The 19743-nt window shown below is 40.4% G+C and overlaps 1 protein-coding gene and 1 long non-coding RNA gene across 2 annotated transcripts; one reads left to right on the forward strand and one right to left on the reverse strand.

The window, feature by feature from the left end:
• Positions 1-257: 257 nt before the first annotated feature.
• On the reverse strand, positions 258-2917 carry LOC110899546. Its single transcript, XR_002570340.2, has 3 exons — positions 2859-2917; positions 1826-1915; positions 258-639 (listed from the first exon to the last, which is right to left on the reverse strand). It is a non-coding gene; the product is annotated as an uncharacterized LOC110899546 (long non-coding RNA).
• A 3066-nt stretch (positions 2918-5983) lies between these two features.
• LOC110899545 (expansin-A7) lies at positions 5984-7724 on the forward strand. The gene is made up of 3 exons (XM_022146431.2): positions 5984-6192; positions 6286-6595; positions 7124-7724. The coding sequence occupies exons 1-3, from the start codon at positions 6021-6023 to the stop codon at positions 7440-7442; spliced, it is 801 nt and encodes a 266-aa protein (XP_022002123.1). The 5' UTR covers positions 5984-6020; the 3' UTR covers positions 7443-7724.
• The last annotated feature ends 12019 nt before the right edge of the window (positions 7725-19743 follow it).

Genomic DNA, 19743 nt, shown 5'->3' on the forward strand with positions numbered 1-19743 from the left:
CTGTCTTTCCATCCGTAATACTCTTCTATGCTCATAAGCTTCGGGGGCTTTTGTAACGTTCCGGTCTCCTTTTCCAAACTCATGTTCTGAGCAATGGAAGCCGGAGTGTAACGCCCATATTTCTTAATCCGAAAAGTAATATTACCATACTATTATTTAAGAAAAATTCGGGCATGACCCGTTCGTAATAAGAACGATTCCCTGTAAGATCATCGTGTAAGAACTTAAAGATAACGCAGCGGAAAAATAGCTTAAAAAAAAATTTCTTTACGATCTTAAAACAATACACACATTCAAGAAGAAGCTTACAAAATTCACTTCCCTTTTTACAAATTAATGCGTTACAAAATTAAGACTACGTAACCGTTCTTTCCGTACAATCCTTGTTATTCGACTCGATCTATACCCGCTTATCTTCGATAGTGGTAGAAGAAATCTGTGTAGTACCTGTGGACATCACATACAACTTAACCATTAGTCATTGACAACATCATACAACAATAATCTGGTACAATTAAAAATCATATAACATTCAACAACATAAACTTTGATTCATTCGACTATCCTCTCGGATTCCTTTGTTTCGAGTTCGGCTTCCAGGTTCGGCTTCAATTCTACAAGAGTCTGACGTTCTCATTCCTGCATTACATTCCAATCTCAAGCACATCATTAGTAACGTCCATACTCAAACGTATTGAAACCATGTATACATGCATACCTGTCCCATTCTTTTCATAGGCGATAAATCCTACTTCGTGCATTCGTATATTCATACGTCTAATCATACGCACCTACATATCTACACATCTACTTACCTATATACATAACTACATGCTTACATAATCATGTCTACACATACTTACTTACATTCAATTCTTGATTAACTTATTCGCATTCACTTATCATACTCGTACATTAATTATGGAGTGCTTAGACTTGGATTTATGATCCAAAAACATCAAGGAAACATTCAAAATTATATTTGGGAGACCCGTCGTAGACCACGGTTAATATACCGAAGCTTACGGTACACAAAATAACTTAATTAACAAATTTCAACATTTTAAACATGTGGAGGCCGTCGGCGACGGCCCTATAGGGCGTCGGCGACGGCTATTAGTTTTTCGCGTAGCCAGAAACCTCCGTAGACAGGAAAATTAGGCGTCGGAGAAAACTGAAAATGCACAAGGCGTCGGCGACGGCCCATAGGGGCGTCGGCGACGGCCTCTAGTTTTGCCATTTTTCTGCTGTGTTGTTTTTGTCGTTCGCACGCACAAAACTTGCATAGCTTTTAAACCGTTTACCCGATTAACCTCTCGTTTCTTCCTACATGATTGTAAGCTAACATTCTATTATGTGAACTTATAAGGAAATCTTAACTTATACATTTTCGGCTTATTATTCATTACGAATTATTCGACCCGTCATGCATTTATCAACAACTCATATGTTTACACTTAAGGCTCACATAATGTTAATGTTATAACACCTTACACTAACCGGGCACATGAAATACTATCGACATTGCTTGTACAAACGTTCCGTGCTAAAGTATACCTTCACTTTGACCCATTAACCTAAGTCCCCATTCTCGGTTGGTGCACTTATGTGCAATTTTACCCATTACCCGGTTACATACCGTAGCCATTACTTAGACATTATTCGTCATATCATTACAACTTTATATTGTCCCATTCGGTCTACTAAGCTAAAATTACCAATTTCATACGACCAAAACCATATGAAACTTCAAACATCATCATGCTTAATCAACTAACGCTACTTTACTTAAATAAAATAAGAAGTGATTACAGAAAACACTTACCTCGTGCGTCCGAGTTCATGCATAGCTTCCGTTTTTAGCTTTGACCCATTGCCCTTCCATGCTCGTGTCCATGTTGACATGGCTCCTACGCTTTCAGGTTATCATCAACACATTCTTGTTAGCATACATCATTGTACTTGATAAGGAGCATACATTTGCATAATTTCATATTCAACTTGCATTGATCATTCATTAACATGTATAGCTTATTTCACTGAAAATATGCTGTATGGGGACGTCCGTTTACTATACTTACGAGCTTGCAAAAATTACAATATTTTTATGAGACGTGCCCCTCGGAGGGGTTATCCTTGTGTTAAATTTTTAGAGTCCAACTCTCTACCAAAAATTAAAAAAAATTCATTTACTAAGATGCAATCAGATTCGTCACTTCTGACTGCAGCTTACGGAAAAATTCATTAAAAATTCCTCGTTTATCCGATTGACGAAATTCCAATTGGCGATTCTTCTAATCGCTTAAAACTATCTACAGTAACAATTTGAGACCATAACTAAATTACTAAATTGAGTTATGACATTCGTAATGGGCTGCAAATTCTGCCAGAAAACACAGCTTGAACCTTTGATACGGAAAAATTCATAAAACGCTCAATTTTCGTCGAAAAAATGCGATTCTAGTGGGGCTTTAAAGATATTTCCTGGAATTACCTTTTAGACTCAAGAAACACACGTTTTTATCACGTTTTGTTCAGGTTAAAGCCAATACAAGTCGGCTGTAAATTCTGATCAGGAGCTGTTTGAATTCAGCTTTCAATTTAAGCATGTTCTTGACATCATAACACTAATTTTTAGCAATCAAAACCCTAAAAACATCTCATACATGAATTTAATATCAACAAAAATCTGAATCTACTTGAGCTTAGCATGATTTTAACATATACATGTCTAGGGTTTACTCCTAGACACTTCTATGTTCCTATTTCATCCATATAACAATCATGCATCAAAAATTTCTAAATTCTCTAAGTTTATCAGAATTTCAAGTAGAGATTTTCTATCAAATTTCACATACCTTATGACCCCCTTGCAATGGAGATCACCAATCTAGGCTCGGATTTCGTTTTGGAATTGACCTTGACCTTCAATTTGTGAATTTTTGGGTGAGTTAGGGTTTTGGAAAGCCCCCTTCTGCGTTCTGGTCGATCCACACACCAGTGTGTGTGTTGGATTTTTATTTTATTTGTGTTTAATAAAACTTGTTTCATACTTGGCACTTTTAACCCTCCTACTTTCATGAGGTTTTTATTTGGGTGTTTCTAACACTCTAATTTATTATCACTAAACTCTTATCTAACTAGGTTAGTTTTATCACTAGTTAGTTTATCTCGTTAATATCAACGTCGGATTTATAATAAAAGGATTTATGTTTTAGGGTGTTACATACACCCCGTTACCTCGGGTCTTTTATAAGCTTTATTTCCTCCAAAGCTTTGATTCACTTTTTAGTTAATATTAGGCTTACTTATTTAGATCCTAATATTTATTGGGTTTATTTTTATCACTACCGTATTTTACCTGTTTATTTTCGATTACTTTATTATAATTACTAAACCCGTTTTTGGGGTGTTACACGGAGTAGTCGGAGTAGCAAACGCGTTGTAGAAATCGTTATCCATGTTTTAGTAATCAAATTTCCAAACACAGTAAAGTTCAAGCGGAATAACCAAACTCAACAGTTCAAGCGAAATAACAAACAGTCCCCCAAGCGGAATCACAATTTAGTTGTTTGAAGCGAACTCACCACACACTTTGGAGCGGAACCTCCAATACTTTTCAAGCGGAATCTGATTATGACTAACTCTCTGATTTCGCTTGAATCCTTTCAAGCGGAATCTCACTTTTAAAACAGAAACAGGTAAATTCCAGTGGAATCAAACAAGTAATATCGCAGTTTCGAGCGGAATCAATAAATGCTCGTTCAAGCGGAATCACATCTAAGGTCCATTTCACCCATTTTTAGTCTGAATTTTGCTGTGAAATTTTCAAGGGTTTGATAATAGGTAATTTTACACAATCTCTGAGAAAATGATCTGATTTTGACCGTTAAAACTTCCTGAACTGATGAAAGAAGATGTAGAAGTAAGAAAATGCAATCAATTCCAGCTGTAATCTGCAGAACTCCTCCTCCTGAGCTCTGATACCACTTGTAGGATCGTGTAGATGACCCAAACGAGTCGTTCAGAGAGGTTTTGATCTATTTCAGGTGCGGAAAACAAGAAATAGACTTAGACATAGCTTGCTTTTCACTTAAAACACTCTTCTGATTGAAATTACAGCAATTATAATCAGGAAACACACCGGCAGCACTTCGGTATGAAAAATCACAAATATCACAACTCTCTAGAGATTTCGCTCGAGATGGCTATTTATAAGCCAAGGGGTTTCGCTTGAACTGATTCAAGCGGAATCACCATGTGTTGAGTTCGCTTGAAACGATTTCAAGCGGAATCTCTCACAAATGCATATTCAAGCGAAATAAGCTCTAAACTTTCCTAATTTCTCGATCTACGTGTCCTGATCTATACAATCTAATCTAAGACTCGATACAAGATGAAGTCGACAGATGCATGCACTAACAGCTCTGCACATCAAGAACCCGATGAGAAGAGGTGACATCAGTGCTTATTTCTGTCAACGTGCGAGTTGACAATAGCTCTTTGATTGCAATGTTTTTGATTTTTTCTGAATCTTCAGATGCCATTTTTGTTGGTCTGTTTTTTGTATGTGTTTTTTTCGTCTTCTATGTCTTAATATGGAAGGTAGTCATATCTAGGTTTTTTATATTAATATAGTAAATTTATTATGTAGGTAGGGTGGTAAGTTCAGTAGTATTTAATGTAAAATTGATTATTACATGTTAAATTACAGTCACATCGGTAATAAATTAAGTTTTTTTATATAAAATACTTTTATTTTTATTTTTTAATATTCGTAATTTTTTTTTTTTGCATTTTTAGGACAAAGTAATTTTAAAGTTTTTTGCAGTGTTTTTATTAAAAATCGCATTTGAATCGAAAACAAATTCGCAAACTTTAAGAAACCTAAATATAATATCTTTTTTCTGATATCGCATGTGTAAAAGTATGAAATCGCACACTATATGAAATTTCAAAGAATACTTAACTTTTTACTGAAATTGCATGTGCATTGTAATGAATTCGCACACTATATGAAATTTCAAAGAATACTTAACTTTTTACTGAAATCGCATGTGCATTGTCATGAATTCGCACACTATATGAAATTTCAAAGAATTCTTCTTTTTATTGAAATCGCATTTGCATTGTGATGAATTCGCACATTATATCACACCCTGCATCATCTTCTTCGATAGTCAGTCCATCGATTTGTTTCAGTTCTGAATTTCCAAATTCATCAGAAGTTCAATTCACAGAAGGATTTGGTGAATAGGAATTGATCGATTTCGGTTTTGATTTAGAATCTTACGTTATGATTTTTGAGGTTTTGTTTGCTGATTATCAGGGGTTTTGATCTCGCATTTGACGATTTTAACCTTGCCGGTTTCTTTTTATTAATATTAATTTGATAAATTTAATAGTAAAACACGCTGTTTAAATGAGATGATCTGACGGTTGTGGATGAAGCGTACATAATGTACGATTAGGTTATTTGTATGATAACCGGCCTATATATATATATAACTAAATTCAATCATTATAGCCTTTATAGTCATTTACTTATTATTTACTATGGTTAATGTAGTATGATAAATTGCCATTTGATTAAATCTATTCTTAAAAGAGGATGTCATGGGACATTAAAAAGGGATTTTTTTTTATTAATATTAGATAAACTAATATATAATAACCAAATATTGCCTAACAAATTAACATAGAACCTGCTAGCACGTTTTGAAGTTCATGCATGGGATTTCATTCATAAACATTAGGATATGGTTTTACATCAGTGCTTGCAATCTAGAAACTCAATTTTTTATTTAAACTGTTCCTATACTTACTGCAATACATCTTAAATAATTGTTAGCAATGTTGACTTACAAATGTCAACCTTCGTGCGGGTCACAAATGCCACCTACTTCCACAAAAAAATGGCTAGCTTTTTGTCGTATAAATAGATGGCTCTTAATGTTGAAGAAGCATCATTCAGTCATACAAATTTTACAACACATTTAAAGATCAAGAAATCAAACAAAATGGCTTCCTTTTATGATTCATGGAGCTTTTTCTGCTTCTTTAGCATTGTCACACTCATCTTCTCAAGGTTCATAAACCCTACTGCAGCTGTCTATCATGGCTACGCCCCGAGCCCATGGACCCTAGCCCACGCCACATTTTATGGCGATGAGTCTGCGTCTGCAACCATGGGTATATATATAACACATATAACATAGTCTAATTATCATCTAATAGTATTTGATATGGTGTGAAAATAACAATATACTTTAATCATTGTTTCAGGGGGTGCTTGTGGATACGGAAACTTGATTACTAATGGATATGGAACCGACACAGCTGCACTGAGCTCAACACTCTTTAGTGACGGATATGCATGTGGTCAGTGCTACCAAATAAAGTGTGTCCAATCTCCATGGTGCTATAGTGGTTACACAACCGTTACCGCCACCAACCTCTGCCCACCCAACTGGTCTCAGGATTCGAACAATGGTGGGTGGTGCAACCCTCCCCGAACCCATTTCGACATGGCTAAGCCCGCGTTCATGAAAATTGCCCAATGGAAAGCTGGCATCGTCCCAGTCATGTACCGCAGGTGCATTTCTATTTGTTTAGCACCAAAATGGTCATTTGACCGATGAGTCTGACAAAATAACATTAGGTTTTTTATATTATAAAAAAATGATTTGAATTTTCTTGTTTTTAGTCAAGAAATTGTTTTAGCAAAACAAAAGCTTCCACATATGTTTCTATCTCGTGCAATAGATTTCCATCTGACACATGATAATGGATGTGTTGTGCAGACGTTGAAATTTGTGGCGCGAAGTATGAAATGTGTTGCGCCACGGGACACTGACTGATTGATTATAAAATTTTATAAGCCAAAGCAATTTTGTCAAATTCATTGAAGAAGATGGACATTTTGATGATTTTCCCTTAGTAAAAAGCTTAAGTTTTTCAACAAGTAGTAACCTTTGATCAATATGTAAACTTAATTTGATTTTGGCTAACTACAAGCATTCTAACAAAATTTGGGTATTTTAGAGTTCCATGCAATGGCATTAGGAAAGGTGGTTTGATCTTGGCTAACTACTAATATTCTAACTAATTTTTGGTATATTAGGGTTCCATGCAATGCTATCAGGAAAGGTGGAATCAGATTTTCTTTTCAGGGAAATGGGTACTGGTTATTGGTGTATGTGATGAATGTTGCTGGTGCTGGTGACATCCATCAGATGTGGGTCAAAGGGACCAAGACCGGCTGGATCAGCATGAGCCATAACTGGGGCGCGTCTTACCAAGCGTTTGCAACTCTTCAGGGTCAAGCCCTATCCTTCAGGCTAACTTCACACACCACAAAACAGACCATTACGGCTTACAATGTGGCCCCGGCTAACTGGAACCTGGGGTTGACGTACCAAGCCCATGTCAATTTCCATTGATCCATCAAATCTAAAGATTTTCGATTCGTATAGCTGGTGATATATCTATCATCACTTCAGTTTATACCCGATATTTTAGAAGGGTTTAAGTCATTTTGTTACGGTAACCGTGTTGTCTTGCTATCATGTTCATTTTCATTGTAATTCTACCTCCATTGGAGTAGTTGTCATGTTGTACTCGTCATCCGTCCCATTGGAATTTAAAATTTTAATGGGTAAGTGATGAATAATAGATCGAACTTTTCTTATTTAAATGAGGAATAATACTGCATCCACCTCCTATATCAGCTTATAATTTTCTTCACTTAAGGTATTTAATTTTCTTCACTTAAGGTGTGTGGGTAAAAAGTTTACTTAAGAAACCACCTTCACTTATTACTGTATCCACCTCCTATATCAGCTTATAAGTTATCCAATAAGCTAATGAGTTACTCGAGTAAAGATAGTCCAAACAACGTTTAAATTATGAAAGACTCTTTTAGAGTTTTATATGCATGCAAACATCGTTGGAGTGCCATCACAATATGTTAAAAATGTAGTTAATTTGTATAAAAAGACACTCTAGATGTTGATATTATAAGCTCTATGAATGATGAAACATTGAAATGAAAGTGCTTCGTATCATACTTGCATTTTAACACAAAGGGATGAAAGCCAATATATTGTAAATAAATAAATAATTGAGTGAATTGTAAGAATTATCCTTTATCTTTATACCTAATTTTAGACGGTGTACTTTACTTTTAAAATTGATAAGTTTTGTACTTTATGTTTCCAAATGCTATACGGTTTATCCTTTTCGCCTAACTCAGTTAGTTTTTTCCTTAAATCAGATCACAGAAGGGTAATTTAGTCTTTTTACCCATTTATTTAAAAATATTTTAGCAATTAAAAAAAAGAAATTTTAAAAAGTAATAATATATTATTATAATATAATCGAGAGTCTCTGCCTCCCTCCTCTCTACTTCTGTCCACTGCCACCACCACCCTTCACTACTCTCACACCACCACCACCATCACAACCACCACCACCACCCTCTACTATTCTCAGCTTCCATTTGTGGGAATAAAGCCCTAATTTCCGTCAATCCCACAAACACAAGTTCACAAATTCAATCAAACCACAAATAACTCAGATTGAAGGACAACAGATCATCGACGATGGGGGGTTTGGATCTGTTCAATCGAACCACAAATAACTCAGACTGAAGGACAACAAATCATTGATGGGCGGGTTCCGATCTTTCAATTAAACCACAAATAACCCAAATTTCATCACTGTGGTGGTGGTGCTAACGGGGGCTCCGATGTGTTCGATCTACACAGATCGTCGAAGATGTAGTGGTGGGTGGTTTCGATCTGTTCAATCACTGTAGTGGTGGTGGTGGTGTTATTAGGTTTTAGCAGCGATTAGCAGGTCGTAGTGGCAGGTTTCAGGTGGCGGTGGTTATGGAGGCGGCAGGTGTAGGTGCGGTTGTTATGGAGGCGACAGGTGTAGGGCTGGCATATCGGGTCAACCCGATCTGTTAAGACACGAACATAATAAGACACGAACACGACACAAAATCTTATCATGTCAGATTTTCCAAACACGAACACGAAACTGTTAATAAACAGGTTACACGAAATGACCTGTTAAGACATTAAAATGTTACCAACATATCATATGACCTGTTTAAGACACAAACACGACATGTTAAGACACGAACACGACCTGTTAACAAAAAAACATAATTAACAGTAATACATTCAAAGTCATATCAAACACTAACAACATCAACTACCATATCATGTTCTTTCAATAACCAATACCATTCACAGACAAAATATTTGTGTTTCTTACATGGCAGAACGACGTCGGAATATGATGAAAGATGGCCGCCGCCTGCTGGTGATGATGAAAGATGGCGGCCGGTGATTATGAAAGATGGTCACCGCCCGACGTGAAGTGATGAACAATGACCGCGCCCACCGGTGAAAGATGGCCGCCGGTGATGATGAAAGTGAGTGGCGACTTGAATTAGGAAATTTAGGGTTTGGTGAGCGCGAAATGAAGGAAGGATTTCAAAATTTTGGGTATATCTTACTCCACATGTCCCCACCCACCCCACATATATTTGATATATTTTTAATTTAAAATAAACAGGTCACTAATGGGTCTTAACAGGTTAACGGGTTTTAACCTGTTTAGACACGAAATTTAAACATGTCTTATCGTGTCGACCTGTTTAGACACGAAACCTGTCAAGGTCAAACACGAAACCTGTTAACTTCGTGTAGGTTCGTGTCGTGTTATCATGTTCGTGTCGAAATTGCCAGCCCTAGACAAGTGCAGCTGGTGGTGGTTATGGGGCGGCAAGTGTAGCTGGTGGTGGTTATGCAGGTCGCAGGAGCTAGTGGCGGTTGTGATGGGGTGGCAGGAAGTGGTGGTGACGGGTGAGATGGAGAGGTGAAAAAGAGGGATAGAATGAGAGAGAGTAGGGTTTTTTGTGTATATATATGATTTTATTACTTATTTTTCTAAATGTTTTTTAGTTATTTACACAATTAGTCCTTGCAAAGGTAAAATGACAAAAGTTGCCCTCGTGTGCAGAGCTTATGACTAGATTTAACGAAAAAAACTAATTGAGTTAGGCCAAAAGTACAAACCGTGTAGCATTTGGAAACATAAAGTACAAAACTCGATCAATTTTAAACGCAAATGACACCGCCTAAAATTAGGTATAAAGATATTGGACAATTCTTACGATTCACTCCAAATAATTTTAAATACATGTCTAAGAAATATTGAAAGATGTAATGTTAGCAAGCCTAGCACCAAAAAGAAGAGAATGTGTAGACTTTGGGTAATCGAAGTTCTTTTGTCCAAAAAATGAATTTGTTGGTAAGCTATTGTCTAACATTTGTTTTTTGTTGTAAATTTGTAATTCAGCAACTCTTTCCCCAACATTCTTTTCTATTAATATTCGCCTTTTTTTTTCTTTTGATACTCTTCAATTCGAACTTTTTCAAATTCTAAATTATGTTTCCTCTTTGTTTGCACTTCTCCTGTTTCCGATATTACCCACTTCAATTATTTGTTGGCACTTCTAAATTCTGATTATTCATCCTTTTTTGAATGTTTTCTCCATGTGAATCCAAACACCCACCACACACGAATTGTTGCTGTTCATTGCCTCAGACTTTAAACACATTTTTAGGCTCAGAATCAACTTGCACACCAGTTATTTGATAAAATGCTTGACCCAAATTTTGGTGATTGATTGTTTTGAGTTTGGTTTTTTTCAACCGAGGTAAAATCATTAATCTATAACTCTTCGTTTGTTTGTTTGATTGGTATCTTTGTAATTGGTTGGAGCCAAAGGGGGACATTTTAGGGCTCTTGGGTGATTAATTCTTGTTCAAGTTAAAATTGGGATTTGCCGCAAGTCGCGCACTCATGACGTAGCTCTTTCTTGGTGAGGTGTCTGGGAGGGTGAGCAACTGTAGGTTGCTTTCCTCTCCTTCGTTTCTTGGGTGGGTTGATACCTGGCCTCCTCCTCACCTCGAGAAGGAGGACTCGTCATCACTTCTCGGTTTTGATTGTTTCCAATGGGCTCTACCAAGGGTAGGAGCATGGTATCCAGTGCCTCTGAAGGGGATGTTGGCTCCACCTCGTCCAATGGAGTGTGGCTATGCCCCTTCAGGAACTTCCACAAGTGTAAAGACGGCAAGCCTGGGTCTTCTGGGTATAACAGATTGATCGCGCATTTTCAGCAATTCCATTTTAAAGATGATCGTAAAGAATCCCTTCAAGGTGCGCTTTCTAAGGATTTAGAATTGTTTTCGAATGTTGGGGAAACCCTGCGAGTTTTGGGATATTGGTTGTGTGGGAAGTGCATGAAGACACACGCACTTAGTAGGGGGTGTCATCATCCTGATGGTGTTTTCACGTTCTCTAGAAAATCCGGGTCTGATGAGGATTTTGTCGTGGGGATCCCAAGGCCCCAAGATCCTGTGATGGTTGTTGAGCTTAGGGCCCCACAGGGAGTGATGGGAGATGTCGATCTCTTTGAACGTGTTTTCTCCCTTCCGGTTCGAACTGTTAAGAGCATCCCCCCAAGCTGTCGTTTGGCATTTGCACAAGCTTTGACAGGTGCCATCCATAAAGTAGTAGCTTCCCCTGGGACTGTCGAAAGTTGGGTCAAACTCTTGCTCTTACCCCGTTGTACCCTTAAGGTGGTTAAGCCGTCTTCCAGGCAAGAGCGAAGGTCAGGTAATCGAAAATCCTTGCAATGCGATAGTATTTTACGGGCCTTAGCTATGTGGAAGGAGGGCTCTGGTTTTGAGGTTTTGGTCAATTCCCTCCTTGCTGATATTGGAGAAGGGGTCATGCGTGGGGGGAAGGCACAACGGGAGATAGCCGAGGAGGTTAGCCCCAACATGAAGCAATGTCTCAGGAAAGTGAGTGATGGTCACTTCACTGTTGCAGTTAAGGTGTTGTGTTCCAGTGGGGTTGCTCCCCGGGGGGAATCTACCATGCAAGCCCTTATCGGCAAACATCCCTTCGCACCACCCCCGAACCTCCCTTCAACTCCTCTTTCACAACCTGCGGTATCCGTGGATGAAGATTGTGTCCACAAGTGTGTGAAATCTTTCCCGAAAGGGACATCTTGTGGGCGAGATGGCCTGCAGGCCCAACACCTGTTAGACGCTCTTAGCGGCGAGGGGTCGGCGACTGCCTCGGGATTGCTTACTGACATCACTGAAGTGGTAAACCTTTGGCTAGGGGGGTTATGTCCTAAGGTACTCACGGATTTTGTTGCTTCGGCGCCCCAAACCCCTTTGTTGAAGCCTGATAATGGGATTCACCCCATTGTTGTGGGGGCAATTTGGAGAAGATTAGTCTCCAAAGTAGCCATGAAGAAAGTTGGGAAAGAAGCTGTTAAGTACTTGGGGGACAATCAATTTGGGGTGGGGGTCCCCAATGGGGCGGAGGCGGTGCTCCACAGCGCTAACAGGTTTCTTAATTCTTTTCATTCAGATGGTTCGCTGGCAGCGCTAACAGGTTTCTTAATTACGGTTGATTTTTCCAACGCTTTCAACTTAGTTGACCGTTCAGTTTTGCTTCGCGAGGTCCATCGCCATTGCCCCTCCATATTCCCATGGGTTCAATTTCTGTATGCTCAGCCTGCTAGGCTATACATGGGGAATGACCGCATCGGGGCATTCACGGGGGTGCAACAAGGGGATCCCTTGGAACCTTTGCTTTTTGCCCTAGCCTTACACCCCTTAGTCCTTCAGGTGCAGGAAAACTGTAAACTCCCCTTCCATGCTTGGTACTTGGATGACGGGACAATTATCGGGGACGCTGTTCAGGTTGCTAAAGCTCTCGACATCATCGGTTCGTAGGGTCCAGCCTTGGGGCTGCGGCTTCCAGGTCTCAATGTTGGGGTTGCTAACACTGATCCGGATTATGCCAGCGCCTTGGAACGCTTGCATGAATCTCTACCCGACTTTGATCTCGGTGGTTTCTCTAACAAGGACACCGCCCCCAAAAAGCCAAAGAAAACTTTGGCGAATGCCCTTTGTTGTCGAATCGCACAAAGTTTGGGAGAAGATTTCCATTTGTCACCCCGCCAGAAGGCCGTCATTGAATGCCTACAGAGGCCTCACGCTCAGGATTTCTTAACTGTTATTCCTATTGAAGGTTTGGGTCAACGTATGTCAGCGATGGAGTACCGGTCAATCCTTAAGTACCGTTTGATGATCCCCATGTTCCCGAATGATGAAACTTGCCCAGTCTGCCGTAAAGCATGCCTGGATAAATACGGAGAGCATGCGTTACATTGTAGAGAGTTGTCGGGGTTTAAGTATCGCCATGACTTTGTGGGAGACGCATTAATGGATATTCTCAGACGAGCAGGGATCTCGGCGAAGAAAGAGGCACCGGTTAATTTTCTTACAGACCCGTCGGAGGGGAGATCCACCCTACGCCCAGCTGACGTGCTAGTTTTTGGTTGGGAGGGCGGGAAACATGCTTGTGTCGATCTCACAGGTGTATCCCCACTAGCCGGGTTCCGGGAAAATGGGTTTGTGGCGGGGGCAAGCAGTACTGAAAGCAGAGTCAAAGAAGGTGGAAAAGCACGCGAAAGCTTGTGAGGATAATCAGCATGCCTTTGTCCCCCTGGCGTTTGACACGTTCGGCTCCTTGGCGCCGGAGGCAATTCGGTTCTTGTCTAGAGTTCAGCGTGTGGTCCATAGCAACTTTTCGACCCCTCAGGGGCGGGGCTTTGTTTTAAGTAGATTAGGGTTTTCTATTCAGAAAGGGATGGCGGCGCAGTTTGTTGCTCGTCTACCTGCTATTCTTATGTAATTTGCCCTGATGATTGGAATGAAATAAAAATGCTAATTTCCACTAATTCAGTAGAAATTCCTATTGTACCCAACTTAGTTGTTCCTAATAACAATTATACCCTATACAATTACAATAATAACCAAGCTGTTGGTAGGGTTGAGAAATAGTTGATTGTATGCAAGTCTTTCCTTTTTCATGGAGGACTGAGAGATTGCTACCAAGAAGACTCTCAATTATTGATAGGGTCAGAAAAAGTTGATGATTTACAGGGCTACACGTAGGATATGAATAGTGACCTCATGGCAAGTATTATTATCTTAAGGGACTTAGTTATGGATGGTTAGAGAGAGCTACGGGCCAGGACCACATACAAAGAACCAAAGTAAGGGGAGAATCATCGTCTACTAGATGCGGAGATTCACCAAAACCGACATCAACTCGTTTTGAACGTGTTCCCTTACCAAATGAGATGTTTCTAGTTTGTCCTCTAAATGATCCTAATGTTATGCTGCCTCATGTTTTTTAAGCTAAGGATAACTTTCACCTCTTGGCTAGCATTATTTCCAACTTAAAAAATTCCCAACAAGAGTAACAACTTGCAAACTATTTTCCTTCACCGATCCTATACTAATTGGGGTCTAACCTAGTTAGTTTTTTTCTGACATGACGACTTACGTGGCACAAATCCTTGTTATTTGCTAATATGGCTACTTATGTGGCATCATCACCACCTCCACCGCCACCCACCACCACCACTACCACCACCACTACAACTACCACTACTACTACCACCACCTACCTACACCAAAATTGATCGGATAGAACCCTTGTAGCAGAAATTTGATACCAAACACACTATCACAACAGAAATTTAGGGAGAGTTGAGAATTCTTGAAAGATTAGGAAGGCTAGGCACCATTTCAGCAAGTCAACGGTTGTCAACTGCACCTTCGATGGCACCGACGACAACTGTAGTGGTGATTATTTGCTGAAACAACGGTGAAAAGCAGCAGCTATGGTTTTCGTGATGGCAATGTTGGGTTCCAACCATCTAAGCCAACTACGACGGCTAGAGGTTGAGCCACCACATCCGGCGGCTAGGGTTTAGAGTAAAGGGGTGTTTCCGGCGAAGAACCAGGGATGACGACTTAGGGGTTTTAGATCAAGAGGTCTCGGCTCCAAAGGGTTATATCCGACCGATTTTGGTGTGGGTAGGTGGTGGTGGTGGTTCTGGTGTGAATGCTAGTGGGTGGTGTTGGTGCTGGTGGTGGATGACGGTGGTGGTGATTGATAACAGTGGTGATGGTGGGGGTTGCTCATGGTATTGGTGGTGGAGGTGGTGTGATTGTGCCACATAAGCAACCACATTAGTAAATAACAAGGTTTTGTGTCATATAACACATCACGTCAGCAAAAAAATCAACTGGGCCAGTTAGAAAATGAAAGGGTCGATAATGAAAAATGGTTTGCAAGTTGGTTTCTAGGGATGGGCTTTTTTTCCCAAATACCCGTACTCGTACCCGTATCGGTACATGTACCTATACCGATTTTAGGTATTCCGTACATGTATCGGTGGTACCCAGTTTTATTGATTTTGGTATTCGGTACTTTTGGTATTGGTATGGGTACGGGTACTGATACCGAATTTTATAAAGACATTTAAAAGTTTTTTTATATTATCTGTTTTATTTTGTATTATGGTATTTAAAGTACTCGTATTGATTTTACCTATCTGGTGCTCGAATCGTATTGGTACTCGTACTATATTGGTACTCATGTTAATTTTACCTACTTAGTATCCATAAGAGTGCTCAAAAACTAAATAAAAATAAGGGATTTTTACATATTTCCCCCTCCTAAGTCTACTTATTACGTATTTTCCCAAACCATAAAATTAGTTAGGGGAAATGGACTGTATCACCCCTCAACTATGCAAAATTGGCCAATATCACGCTCAACTTTCAAGTTGGCTCCCACCACCCTCTACTCGACAAGTTGTTGTCACTGTCACCCCTTCGTTAAAAAAACACTAACTGAGTTAGTATTTTAAGCCTATGTGGCATTTAAATGATGACTTGGAAGCACACGTGGACAGAAACTTGATATATCATCTGTTTAACATCAATTCAACCATTTAACCCTAATTCCCAAACAAACTCATCTTCTCCCCCATCAAATTGGTGACGAAGATCAATTGTAGGTAGAGTCTTCAAGGTCGATTTTGCCGTTCTTGCCCTAATACCTCCTCCCCATAGCCGATCTTGCCCTAATTGCCCATTGAAACATTCAGTCAACATGTCGGCTTCTTCTACCTCTGCTCTAATTCGAAAACCTAAAGTCTTCAAGGTCGATTTGGATGGAAATGTGTACTGTCATCACGACGTTGTTGCTGTTCTTCGAGTAGCTGGTCTTAAAAGTGAAAGACATGGGGAAGAATTTTAAGGCTGTTCTCACTGGCCTGTAAGTTCAATTTGGTGTTTAGGAGATATTCTATTGCAATTTCCTTATAGTTGTTGTGTTTTGTAGAGAGGGGATTGCAAATTCTTCCTCTGGAAAGAAGATGTTGATAAGATGTCCGTTGAACGTTCATACGGCACCTCAACTCAAGTGACGTTTAAAGACCTGTAGATAAAGAACCTTGAATTACACAATATGTTGTTAATAGAAGAGAACAAGAACTTGAAAGCAATGAGATTTGACACTATATGCTTAGTACTTGGATGACGGGACAATTATCGGGGACGTTGTTCAGGTTGCTAAAGCTCTCGACATCATCGGTTCGGAGGGTCCAGCCTTGGGGCTACGGCTTAATATTAGAAAAACTGAAGTATTTTGGCCGACATGCAACGGGGTGAAGGTCCGGCCAGGGCTTTTCCCCAGTGAGATTGGGAGGCCAGAGAAAGGTGTCAAACTGCTAGGAGGGGCAGTCAGCCGTGATGCCAGTTTTATTAGTGGTCTAGCGGCTAAGAGGGCAACGCGTGCTGTTGACATTATGGGACACCTTCCCTTGTTGCGGGATCCTCAAAGCGAACTCCTCTTGCTTAGATCTTGTATGGGGGTTGCAAAGTTGCTATTTGGTTTGCGAACTTGCCAGCCCCCCTTTATGGATGATGATGTTTCATGTTTTGATAAAGGTCTTCGGGAGGCAATAGAAGACAATGTCGTATGTGGAGGTCCTTTTTTTGGTGATCTACAGTGGCGAATCGTGACCTTGCCAATGAGGCTTGGTGGGTTGGGCCTACTCTTGGCCCGGGATGTGGCTGCCTATGCCTGGCTTCCAGGTCTCAATCTTGGGAGTTGCAGGACCACATCTTACGTAACAGTGGGGTTGCTAACACTGATCCGGATTATGCCAGCGCCTTGGAACGCTTGCATGAATCTCTACCTGACTTTGATCTCGGTGGTTTCTCTAACAAGGACACCGCCCCCAAAAAGCCAAAGAAAACTTTGGAGAATGCCCTTTGTTGTCGAATCGCACAAAGTTTCGGAGAAGATTTCCATTTGTCACCCCGCCAGAAGGCCGTCATTGAATGCCTACAGAGGCCTCACGCTCAGGATTTCTTAACTGTTATTCCTATTGAAGGTTTGGGTCAACGTATGTCAGCGATGGAGTACCGGTCAATCCTTAAGTACCGTTTGATGATCCCCATGTTCCCGAATGATGAAACTTGCACAGTCTGCCGTAAAGCATGCCTGGATAAATACGGAGAGCATGCGTTACACTGTAGAGAGTTGCCGGGGTTTAAGTATCGCCATGACTTTGTGCGAGACGCATTAATGGATATTCTCAGACGAGCAGGGATCTCGGCGAAGAAAGAGGCACCGGTTAATTTTCTTACAGACCCGTCGGAGGGGAGATCCACCCTACGCCCAGCTGACATGCTAGTTTTTGGTTGGGAGGGCGGGAAACATGCTTGTGTCGATCTCACAGGTGTATCCCCACTAGCCGGGTTCCGGGAAAATGGGTTTGTGGTGGGGGCAAGCAGTACTGAAAGCAGAGTCAAAGAAGGTGGAAAAGCACGCGAAAGCTTGTGAGGATAATCAGCATGCCTTTGTCCCCCTGGCGTTTGACACGTTCGGCTCCTTGGCGCCGGAGGCAATTCGGTTCTTGTCTAGAGTTCAGCGTGTGGTCCATAGCAACTTTTCGACCCCTCAGGGGCGGGGCTTTGTTTTAAGTAGATTAGGGTTTTCTATTCAGAAAGGGATGGCGGCGCAGTTTGTTGCTCGTCTACCTGCTATTCTTATGTAATTTGCCCTGATGATTGGAATGAAATAAAAATGCTAATTTCCAGTAATTCAGTAGAAATTCCTATTGTACCCAACTTAGTTGTTCCTAATAACAATTATACCCTATACAATTACAATAATAACCAAGCTGTTGGTAGGGTTGAGAAATAGTTGATTGTATGCAAGTCTTTCCTTTTTCATAGAGGACTGAGAGATTGCTACCAAGAAGACTCTCAATTATTGATAGGGTCAGAAAAAGTTGATGATTTACAGGGCTACACGTAGGATATGAATAGTGACCTCATGGCAAATATTATTATCTTCAGAGACTTAGTTATGGATGGTTAGAGAGAGCTACGGGCCAGGACCACATACAAAGAACCGAAGTAAGGGGAGAATCATCGTCTACTAGATGCGGCGATTCACCAAAACCGACATCAACTCGTTTTGAACGTGTTCCCTTACCAAATGAGATGTTTCTAGTTTGTCCTCTAAATGATCCTAATGTTATGCTGCCTCATGTTTTCTAAGCTAAGGATAACTTTCACCTCTTGGCTGGCATTATTTCCAACTTAAAAAATTCCCAACAAGAGTAGCAACTTGCAAACTATTTTCCTTCACCGATCCTATACTAATTGGGGTCTAACCTAGTTAGTTTTTTTCTGACATGACGACTTACGTGGCACAAATCCTTGTTATTTGCTAATATGGCTACTTATGTGGCATCATCACCAACTCCACCGCCACCCACCACCACCACTACCACCACCACTACAACTACCACTACTACTACCACCACCTACCTACACAAAAATTGATCGGATAGAACCCTTGTAGCAGAAATTTGAAACCAAACACACAATCACAACAGAAATTTAGGGAGAGTTGAGAAATCTTGAAAGATTAGGAAGGCTAGGCACCATTTCAGCAAGTCAACGGTTGTCAACTGCACCTTCGATGGCACCGACGACAACTGTAGTGGTGATTATTTGCTGAAACAACGGTGAAGAGCAGCAGCTATGGTTTTCGTGATGGCAATGTTGGATTCCAACCATCTAAGCCAACTACGACGGCTAGAGGTTGAGCCACCACATCCGGCGGCTAGGGTTTTGAGCAAAGGGGTGTTTCCGGCGAAGAACCAGGGATGACGACTTAGGGGTTTTAGATCAAGAGGTCTCGGCTCCAAAGGGTTATATCCGACCGATTTTGGTGTGGGTAGGTGGTGGTGGTGGTTCTGGTGTGAATGCTAGTGGGTGGTGTTGGTGCTGGTGGTGGATGACGGTGGTGGTGATTAATAACAGTGGTGATGGTGGGGGTTGCTCATGGTATTGGTGGTGGAGGTGGTGGTGATTGTGCCACATAAGCAACCACATTAGTAAATAACAAGGTTTTGTGTCATATAACACATCACGTCAGCAAAAAAATCAACTGGGCCAGTTAGAAAATGAAAGGGTCGATAATGAAAAATGGTTTGCAAGTTGGTTTCTAGGGATGGGCTTTTTTTCCCAAATACCCGTACTCGTACCCGTATCGGTACATGTACCTGTACCGATTTTAGGTATTCCGTACATGTATCGGTGGTACCCAGTTTTATTGATTTTGGTATTCGGTACTTTCGGTATTGGTATGGGTACGGGTACTGATACCGAATTTTATAAAGACATTTAAAAGTTTTTTTTATATTATCTGTTTTATTTTGTATTATGGTATTTAAAGTACTCGTATTGATTTTACCTA

The sequence above is a fragment of the Helianthus annuus genome, chromosome 13 (assembly GCF_002127325.2).
Source record: "Helianthus annuus cultivar XRQ/B chromosome 13, HanXRQr2.0-SUNRISE, whole genome shotgun sequence".
Taxonomy (NCBI): domain Eukaryota; kingdom Viridiplantae; phylum Streptophyta; class Magnoliopsida; order Asterales; family Asteraceae; genus Helianthus; species Helianthus annuus.